The sequence below is a fragment of the Sander lucioperca genome, chromosome 6 (assembly GCF_008315115.2).
Source record: "Sander lucioperca isolate FBNREF2018 chromosome 6, SLUC_FBN_1.2, whole genome shotgun sequence".
NCBI classification, from domain to species: Eukaryota; Metazoa; Chordata; class Actinopteri; order Perciformes; family Percidae; genus Sander; species Sander lucioperca.
Window position 1 is genome coordinate 24,737,453 of NC_050178.1, and position 10,950 is coordinate 24,748,402.

Below are 10,950 nucleotides of genomic sequence, written 5' to 3' on the forward strand. Positions count from 1 at the left end.
CCCGATACCGGTGCTAAAACGATACATTGAAAACGGTGCCAGTGCCTGAACTGATAAAGAAATTAACGAAATGAACTGATCTTTAAAGAAATAGGGTAATAGGGAATAGGGCATTTTACCATAACTTTGAATGCACCATGAGGCTTACTAGTTTCAAGTGAACGCACCGTCTGTGTTGTTTTTCCGACAAAGGCAGCTGCACTGCTTAACGTCCCGCTGTTGGAATCCTCTACAGTGAAATACAGTCACACTTTACACCGTTTAGCGTTAGCATTTTAACCGTGTTTAATCCAGCTCGCTAGCTAACGGTAGGCTAACGTTACCCGCTGTCAAGTGAAGTGTTAACTAGCGTCACGTGCAGCAATGCTCCCATTGGCTCTAACGTCTGTTTCAGAGCATCAGAGAGCAGCGCAGAAGGCATTTAAGTGGCACCAAAACGAGGGACCGAAATCTGCGTTGCGATTCGGTCCGGTAGATACCGGCCGTTTGCACTGGTGCCGTATTAGCACCGGGTTTCGGTACCCAACCCTGTTGCCGGGTGATTTTCACAGATCAGTTTCAATGTAAAATGTGTTTGTAAACTACGACCCCACAAACAGTCACATCCACAATGCACTTTGTAAAGGCTCCCCACGTGATAAAAGAGGAAATATGGTTTCAAGAATTCACAGACCGAAGAGACGGCGAAGGTGCCTGTGAGCCTGTAATGGCTCGATTCAAACCGGGAATCACTGTGGAAGAAGATGAAGGACTTTATAAAACTACCAGATTCCATGGAGACCTTTTAAGAATGTAAGAAGAGACATGGGAGGAATGAAGAGTTTGGAAGCGAGAGTTAAAGTGTAATGTTGTCGTTTGTTCAACCTGGACCATATTTCAAAAAACGAAACATCTTTGAAATTGGTCCAGTATTGAGCGAGAACACTGGAACCGGCCGCCGCAAACCAGGCTGCAATGCAACCCTATAGACAAATGCACATCGCCAAATCGACCAGACTCCATGTAAATTAACAGTACCTTTAGCGTGTATAGCGCCAGCATATTTCACATGTAAATGGGTGAATTAAGAGTTTATTTCAGCTAAACCAGAGTGGTGATAGTGCGAACAGTGGAAATACGAACCAAGCTGGCTTTTGATAGTTTTATTTTGTGTCTGTCGACTTTGAATGAAAGTGTGTTTAACGATGATAAAAGTACTGATTATTTACATGGGAGTCTGGTGGAGTTTGGCGATAGCAATTTCAGGGACATTTCAAGTCAAATATTTTTTTTTGTACTCTTAAACACAAAGGCCTATCTCTGTAGGGATCATCTCCATAATGTTGACACACACTTAGAATAATAATTGGAGCCTGTCAGTGGCAAAAACAGCACTTTTAGTGGACGCTAACTGACATTGCAGCTTGTTTCTCGCTTAATACTGGACCAAAGATTGTCAAAAATTGTTGTTCCCATCAGTCACTTAGACACAAAAACATAGGAAAATAGGGTCCAGGTTGAAAAACAACCCAAAACAAAAGGTAACCTTTAAACACACATTTAGTTACCGATGAAATCCCCCTCGACTGGAACTGAATTGGGCTTGAGCTCGAAGCGGCTGTATATCTGCCTGTTCTTCAGCTTGTTGTATTGGTTCACCATGTCCAGCTTGCTGTGACCCAGCGTCATTCGCTTCTGGTCGTGCCGGTTCATCACCACGCCCGGGGACAGCGGGGACAGCGGCGGCGGCGGGCTCTGCTGGCTCTCCGGCTCGTTTTGTGAGAGGTCCGGTCCACCCCAGGGCGGGTTGCCGAGAGGGGACAGCGGCCTCCGGAAGTTGTACGTCTCTTTGCTGGACGGCAGGAACATGTCTGAGAGTTTGTTGAGGAACGGGTTGGAGGGAGTCCTCTGTTTGGGGGTGAGTTTGCCATCGTTGCCCGGGGAAGGCGTCTGTGTCTTGGGGTTTATGTTTGACATGGGGCTGCCGGCGCCGTGGAACATGCCCGCTTTGTGCTCGTACAACCCCAACCCCTGCAACTTGGAGGTGGCGCCGCCTATATTTGCCCGAATGGCGTCCGCTGGGTTGTGCTTGTTCCACTCAACGCCCATTTGCTGACCGTAGGGCGGCGGCGGGCGCTCCATCCCTGGGCTGTGATTGGCTCCCCCGTTCGCGGAGGCTCGCAGCCCTGATGTGACGTGACCCGGAGGCGTCAGGGTTCCGCCTCTCCTCTCGGGGCTAAGACGAGGGTTGCTGTTGGGCTTGGTGTCGTGAGCCTGAGTGACCTTGTAGACCGTGTTAGACGCCATCCCGGGCGCCGCCTTCACGCTGGACACGCTGTTACTTGATTGGCTGCTGGAGTTTTCAGAGCACACCCGGTCCCTCTGCCGGCTGGAGGAGAAGGGAGAGTAAAGATAAACACGTAGTTTTTAAATCAAATATTAGTGATGGACCGATTTTATCGGCCGGCCTATATATCGGGCCGATATTTGCGTTTTTACTGCTGCGTTTGCCGATAGTTTTTTCCCGGCATTATTTACAGACAGGCGTCCACAGGCAGCTCTGTGTTGCTGGAGACGCTGCAGTTCACGTGCAGACCGTGCACTGCCCCTCCCCCACTAGCAGAGTGCTGGTGCTGGAAGCCTGGCAGGCTTTCAGCACCATGGCAGTCTTAAATTACAAATCAAGCACTTTATTTCAATGGCTACTTTTCAGGTTTATTGTTTTCTTAAATGATTTAAATGTGTTGACAAAGGACATTTTGTGATTACCTGATTATATCTGTCTTATAATGTCAGCAAGCAATGCATCATCAAGGCTGTGTTGTAGATGTTGATGAAAGCCTTTTACCCTTGCACAGTTAACCATATGCAGTGCATTCATCCATATGATGCACATTGCACACATCATTTGGGTGATATGAATGTAAGATGATTGCAGAAGTGACACTGATCTGTGTTTTTGTTTATCATTTTTAATGAAATGGCAGAGCAGATTCTGAAAACAAATCCAGTGTGGCAGGGTTTACATTTTTATGATGTAAATTGAGGGAGCAAAAGCAGTATCGGCTCCAAATATCGGCTCATGAAAATCGGCAGCCCTTATCGGTCATCGGCTAAGGCTGGTGGAAAAAAAAATAAAATCGGTATCGGCACTAAAAAATCCATATTGGTCAATCCCTATCAAATATAATCGACTGTATACAATATATAGACTGTAACAATAATGGACGAAGCATCCGGGTCTGAAAATTGAAGTCAACACTGAAGCTCCTTAAAGCTGCATTCTATCTAATTTCCAGCAGGGGGCGACTCCACTGGCTCCAATAAGAAGTCTGTTTCTATGAGAAAATGAGCCAACTTCTCACTTGATTTATCACCTCAGTAAATATTTTCATAATGAGTTTAAGTTCTCAATCGCTAGTTTAAAGTCTTATTCAACACAGCATGGTGTTCATTTAGTAAATGCTCCCATTTATTTTAAAATAGACAATAGATAAAGCTTTAGGACCTGTCAATCAAGACAGAGGCTTAGCAATGCTAATGCTTTTGGCTGTTGTCCCGTGTTTTCACTTCACTTTGCGCCATTTTCTGTGTACGGCAGTACAAAATATTGGATAACTTTCCCTTAAAAAGGTGCACTATGAGTTCCTGCATGGTTTCAGCGCAATTTCATTGTTGTCTCAAATCGTAGGCAAATTCTTGATCCTCTGGCTGCCTGCCCCCTGAACACACCGTGAAAAAGCCTGGTCTCGGGAGACAACGCAGGGGTCGTACAACAAACCACTCCAGCCAATCACCGACAAAATGGTTGGGGGAGGGGGTGGGGGTTAGTGACAGTCATGACAGTTACGGAAACATGGGGGGAGGGGCGAGCTTGCGCTGTTTGGTTTGGTATTTACTTGGAACGTCAACAGAAGTGACCATGCAGGAACTCGTAGTGCACCTTTAAGTTACCAGCTAACGCTAGCTAGCTTGGTTTGCTGAACAAGACCGTTTTAGGCGATCAAAGATTGGCTTCACTTTTCAGACCCGGAAGTTGCTGCTTGCTTGGGACAAACACACAAACCTTGAATGTAGCACGCCTCTCAAGACCGACTGCGCATCAAACAAACAAAACCCTTCTTAAAAACCAGCCTTCAGCTTCGTACCTGTCGGAGAGTAAGTCCAGCCCCATGACCGGGCCGAGCCCCATGACAGGGGCCATCATGGCCTGGTATGACGGGTAGTAGGACATCCCCTCCTCCTCCGCGTCGAAGCAGTCGATGATCTGCGAGTCGGCGTACAGACAGCGGAACTCCCTGTCGAAGCTGTCGGTGATGCGGCCGGTGAAATGCATCACCATGTTGCTGTGTACCTGCGCCGACAGCCAGGTGAAGCTAGAGAAGGAGACACAACGGCATTTTAAGGTTACAATCTGAAAAGCTCAGTGCTATAGTCCACGTGATACGCAGGTATACACAGTATACCCACTAAGAAAGCTCCAGGATTTCCATATACCCACTTAAAAATGCCCAATGTCCCCCGTAAAATGGTGAAATGAAGTGAAGTCTTTGATGCTCAAAACTTCCCTGGGGGAGGACGCCCAGACCCCCCACTATGATATGGCCCCTCCCCCAAAGGCAGATTCTGGCCAATATACAGTACAGTATACCCACTACAATACACCACTGCAAAAGCTGTGGTCGAAACCGTTCCCTATCACATAAACAATGCACTATATTGTGTTTTTGGCATTTTGTAGAGGTGTTCAAATTCTCCGCGGTTAATTTCATTCACAGTGTTTCCCCGCGGTGCGCCTCAATATCAACACCGGCCGGAAAAATGCTATTTAAAAACACGTTCAGCTGCATTTCCTTTCCCTGCTCTAACCCCTAAACTGGGGTTGCACGATATTGACAAAATGTGCTAATGCAATATCAATATGAATTTTGATATTTTTAAACATATGATAAATTACAAAAGTTATGGGAAAACACATCAAAATAGATTCATAACAAATACAACACAAGGTTAATTTCCACTAACGGTCATATTGGACTGGTCCAACATGAATAAATAAATAAACAAACAAGGAACCATGTCTACAGAACAGGACCTGGTTTGCTGGTTGGACAGTATAAAATAAATAAATAAAGAGAACAGGACACAACTTTTCTTTCTCTTCTCTGATTCGTTCCGTTTTGTTGTCTCTATCCATTTCTTCACTCACACTGTCACTCTCTCAAAATATGCACACACGTGGTATGCTCCATAGGGTTTGTCACGTAGTACACGTGCAAATGGCACGGTAACTGGCCAATGAAACGAGATCATCAAGCTCTAAATCAGACACAACTAAGCCACACAGCCAACGGACGGGACGCAGCGCTCCACAAAATGAACTAAATATCACATACTTATCGTGACACTTTCGATATAATATTGCGCATCGTGATATCGCGATAATGATATTGAGTCGATATATCATGCACCCCTACCCTAAACCCAACAGGAAGTCAGCAAAGCATTGTGCGAGCGTCTGTTTATTGAACTTAATTTGTTTTTGTAGTTTCCATATCTAGTCATTGCTTTTTTCTTTGAGACTGGAAAGAACTAGGGCCGCCCCCTCGATTAGTCGATTTGGTCTTAGTCGACCAAGATGTCTTTGGTCGATTAGTCAAATTTTATGCTTTTTTCATGCTGAAGGATTTATTTCCAAGAAAAGTACACATCTCTAGTAAACACAAGATTGAAAGTTTAGCTTTTGCATGAATCTTTGTGGAGAAACTCAGTTTTGTTCAGATCTGTCGATTAAATCAGCAAATTGATTAGTCAAAAGAGTGTTAGTCGACTAAGAATTATTTAGTGGAGGACAGCCCTACAGACCAGAGGCTCAATCAAGAGCTGCAACTATAACAACTATATATTATTTTCTGGATGAATGGATTAGTTGTTTGGTCTCCAAAATGCCAGAAAATGGTGAAAAATATGGATCAGTGTTTCCCAAAGTCCCAAGATGACATCCTCAAATGTCTTGTTTTGTCCACAACTCAAAGATATTCAGTTTCTTGTCACAGAGGAGAGAAGAAACTAGAAGATATTCACATTGAACAAGCTGACATCAGAGACGTTTTACTTTTGTTTCATAGAAAAATGTGTGCAGCATTGTGTTTCTAAAAGTGTGCAGTTGGTCTTGGCCAATAAAACTAGAAATTATGCAACGTAAAATGTGACGCTAGACTTGGAAACTATCAGCTGTCTTTGTGTCAATGCTCCCTGTCCACCTACCAGCTGATAAACCTGCAGATCAGCCCAAACTACATCCTGGCCGATGATGACGATGAGTCACCTCAGTGACTCAGCTTATCAGCTTATCAGCCAGCAACAACATAACATGTGCATGAACCGCGGAGACGCCTGACTGAGCAGGCGAAATAAAGCCTCCGTGGCAGAACAGAAGACACAGAATGAGAGGAGCAACGTCTTACCCAGCAGGCCTGAGACACGTGGAATAAAACCCAAATGACCAATTAAAGAAACATATTTGATATTTAGAATAACAACCAGGAGCTGTAGATGATGCCTGGAGCCCCAGGTTATAGACGGAGCTTTTTTTTTAAAAGAACATTTTGGACATTTAATGCCTTTTATGAGCAGTTAAACAGTCTGCAAGTGTGCTCAGTAAACTTTCTCTTTTGTGAGTAAGTTAACTTCTTATTTTAAAGTGCTCATATTATGATCATTTTCAGGTTCATAATTGTATTTAGAGGTTGTACCAGAATAGGTTTACATGGTTTAATTTTCAAAAAACACCATATTTTGTCATACAGCACATTGCTGCAGCTCCTCTTTTCCCCCTGTGTGTTGAGCTCTCTGTTTTAGCTACAGAGTGAGACCTCTCACTTCTGTTCCATCTTTGTTGGGAGTCGCACATGCTCAGTAGCTAGATAAGGACTACTAGCCAGTCAGAAGCAGAGTATGAGGGCATGCCCTGACAGTACCTAGGTAAGGACTACTAGCCAGTCAGAAGCAGAGTATGAGCGCGTGCCCTGACAGTACCTAGGTAAGGACTACTAGCCAGTCAGAAGCAGAGTATGAGGGCATGCCCTGACAGTAGCTAGGTAAGGACTACTAGCCAGTCAGAAGCAGAGTATGAGGACGTGCCCTGACAGTACCTAGGTAAGGACTACTAGCCAGTCAGAAGCAGAATATGAGGGCATGTCCTGACAGTATCTAGGTAAGGACTACTAGCCAGTCAGAAGCAGAGTATGAGGACGTGCCCTGACAGTGCCTAGGTAAGGACTACTAGCCAGTCAGAAGCAGAGTATGAGGGTGTGCCCTGACAGCAGCTAGGTAAGGACTACTAGCCAGTCAGAAACAGAGTATGAGGGCATGCCCTGACAGTACCTAGGTAAGGACTACTAGCCAGTCAGAAGCAGAGTATGAGGGCGTGCCCTGACAGCAGCTAGGTAAGGACTACTAGCCAGTCAGAAACAGAGTATGAGGGCGTGCCCTGACAGTACCTAGGTAAGGACTACTAGCCAGTCAGAAGCAGAGTATGAGGGCGTGCCCTGACAGTATCTAGGTAAGGACTACTAGCCAGTCAGAAGCAGAGTATGAGGGCGTGCCCTGACAGTACCTAGGTAAGGACTACTAGCCAGTCAGAAGCAGAGTATGAGGACGTGCCCTGACAGTACCTAGGTAAGGACTACTAGCCAGTCAGAAGCAGAATATGAGGGCATGTCCTGACAGTATCTAGGTAAGGACTACTAGCCAGTCAAAAGCAGAGTATGAGGGCATACACTACAATAGAGCTGTTTGGAGCAGTTTGTGAACAGTGTTTTCTGTTGGAGATGGTAAGTCTCTTTGGGGTAGACTTTGGGCTTTTTCACTTTGTAAACCTATAACGTGCATAATAAAGATATATGACACAATAAAGGAAAGGGAAAAAGCCAAAAAGCGTAATATGAGCACTTTAATTGTGTTATCTTGACAGTAAACTGTGGAGGGAAGGTTTTGTTCTGTCACTTGAGTCAACTAGAAACAACTCAGTGGAACACAATAAAGTGTTTCCCTTTTTCCTTGTAGACGGGCTGATCTCAAAGTCAACTCGGCCGTCAGACGATCCTCTGAAACGCAGCTCTTTCCATTTATTTTGAATGGGGGGGTAGTGCGTTTAGGCTGCAGGTGGGAGACGGAAAAAGTTGAGCCAGATTTAACTTTTGGAGAAACGCAACCCTGTGTCACGCTGCAGTGGCCAATCATGTGAACGTGAATCAGACTTGTCAGAGTGTTTTGAGGCGGTGTGAGAGTCCCGTACAGGAAACAGGAAACATCACTGCCTCTATCTCTGCCACGAGAAAGTTTTAAAAACACCAAACACGAGCTCTGAACTGCCCGGGAGTTTGTAGAACAGCTGACTGTTTCCTCAGTCCCTGTGTCTCTTTTTTTAAGAAATTTTTTTTGGGCATTTTAGGCCTTTATTTGATAGGACAGCTGAAGTCATGAAAGGGGAGAGAGAGGGGGAACGACATGCAGCAAAGGGCCGCAGGTCGGAGTCGAACCTGCGGCCGCTGCGTTGAGGAGTAAACCTCTATATGTGGGCGCACGCTCTACCAGGTGAGCTACCCAGGTGCCCAACTCTGTCTCCTTTCTTTCTCTCTCCGGGAAATAACGCTACCTTCAGTGCGTTCGGAAACGTCGAGATCCATAAACAATCTGACGGAAAACAGTAACTGGGAAATATAAAGTCTAATTTTGCTACATTGAGGGGTTAAAGAAAAACAGGGCGGGGTCAGCCCTATGTTACCACAGCCCAATGGTCCCACAGCCCTATGGTCCCATAGCCCAATGGTCCCACAGCCCAATGGTCCCACAGCCCTATGGTCCCACAGCCCAATGGTCCCACAGCCCTATGGTCCCACAGCCCTATGGTCCCACAGCCCAATGGTCCCACAGCCCAATGGTCCCACATTTCTAAGAATTTCTTTTTTCACTGAAAACTAAGCCCTATGTTCCAACAGCACTACGTTCCCACATTTCTAAGATTTTTCTTAAAATTAGGCCCACATTTCTAGGACATTTTCAAAAGTAGGTCTTGTGTTCCTACATTTCCCTTCAATTTAAGCCCTATCCTCCCACAACATTTTTTAGGGCTAGGGTTAAGGGGATAAAATCTAATACAAATTCATGAAAAAGGAAATGTGGGAACATAGGGCCTAATTTTGAAAAAAGTCTTAGAAATGTGGGAACATAGGGCCGTTTAGGTGACACTCCGACCGCTGCACAACCCTGCGAAAAATCACCAGCTCGATGTTTGCTGTTGTGAACGGGCCCCCAAATCTCCAGAACAAGCCGCCAGTGAACAGAGTTTAAGAGCAGCAACGCACAGAGAGCCGAAGGTGAGGGTGTCAGGCAATTATCCTGCAAATGTGCTTCCGTGGATCCAGACGTCATTTCCCCAAAAGTTGAATCCGTTTCAACTTTTCGTCACAAGCCGCTGCATTCTTCCAGCTCCCCCTCGCGGCCCCCCAACCACTGCAGCCAAATCACAAAACCCTGATTCAAAGTAGACGGAAAGACCTGCGATTTTGCCGCAACGAATGTAAATGCAAATCCCAGCTGCAATTAAAACACACACTGGTTTCTTTTATTTCCCCTACACTCATCTACAAATAGAACTGTGGTTCACAGAATCAGAAAATATCGACTTCTTCAGTATTAAAAAGATCTAAGAATATCTGAGGGATCATGCCTAGAAATCACTGACTACCTCTGATTCACTATGCACTTTATGAATGCACCTCAACAATGCACTTATATGATCATACTGCATTCTGTCTCTACTATTATATGGACTCTGGACTGTCGGATTTCTCAGAATGCACTTTATTTGCTAATGCACTTTAATAATGGACTAACATGATCCTACTGCATTCTGTGTTTTATGGCTTTTTTAAGCTATAAAGGAAAAGCACTTTAATGACTGCACTGCATTTCGTTGGACTGGTTGTCCTTGTGCAATGGCAATAAAGTTGAATCTAATTTAATCTAATCTAAAATGACAGATATTATAGAGAATAAGAACTGGTTCATCATAATACACAGTAACTACACTTCCTTATCTCAGGCCTGTTTGCAGCACTCGCTCTAACATCTGCCAGAGAGCGTCTCCACTCAGCACGTGTTGCCCGCGGGGCTTTTAATAATCTCCGCAGACACGGCTCCACATGCACTGCATTTTTTTTTAAACCAGGCAGTTAAACAGTACGTCTGTTTTCTGAGAAGGCGTGCTGCGCCGGGACGCCTAGCGCGCGTCACAGCAGCCAGGGAGAACCTGCAGGACGGCTTTTGGTTTCGCGATAAATCACTCACGGCTCAGATATGTCGCAGATAACTCCCCCCCAGGGAAAAAAAGTTCAGATAAAGATCTGATCCGAGCATGCCTTCGTGGCATTAAACAATCAATCATCAAAGTTATCACGAAGAGAAGAGAGTCGTCTAACAGGTAGGGTCGGGCATCGCTTGGATTTTAACAATTCTGATTCCAATTCCCATTCTTCCTTTCGATTCCGCTTCTTATCGATTCCGATTCTTTGAGGGGTGGGGTTGAAACGGGTCACATGCCTATTTTCACAGATAAGAGGACAGTTTTAGTTTGATTCAACGGTGGGTTGCAGTTTTACAGCTTTTTCAACGTAAAATAAAGCCACACTAGAGCGCCGCTTACTGTGCTCCAACGGCTGCAACACAACAAGAGCCTGGTCGCTATGGAAACCCAAACTTGCGCATGTTAAATTTGGAACCAAATCCTCTAAACCAGTGGTTCTCAAACTTTTTTCAAAAATGTACCCCGTCAGAATTGTGTTTTTAAGCCAAGTACCTCCTGACCAGCGACAGATTTACCAAACAACAGCCATGTGACTGAAAAAACATTTAAATACTGATGAATAAAGGCAACAAAAAAACTTTAAAAACTAACTTGGAAAAAGT

The 10,950-nt window shown here is 45.0% G+C and overlaps 1 protein-coding gene across 1 annotated transcript in view; it reads right to left on the minus strand.

Moving 5' to 3' along the window:
• Positions 1-1,521: 1,521 nt before the first annotated feature.
• Positions 1,522-10,950, minus strand: part of fam83c (family with sequence similarity 83 member C) — a 24,096-nt gene continuing 14,667 nt past the window's right edge. The window contains exons 4-5 of the mRNA XM_031308603.2: positions 4,128-4,355; positions 1,522-2,368 (exon numbers count right to left, since the gene is read on the minus strand). Of these exons, the coding sequence (XP_031164463.1) occupies positions 1,540-2,368; positions 4,128-4,355 (1,057 nt within the window). The 3' untranslated portion in view covers positions 1,522-1,539. The remainder of the gene's footprint in view (positions 2,369-4,127; positions 4,356-10,950) is intronic.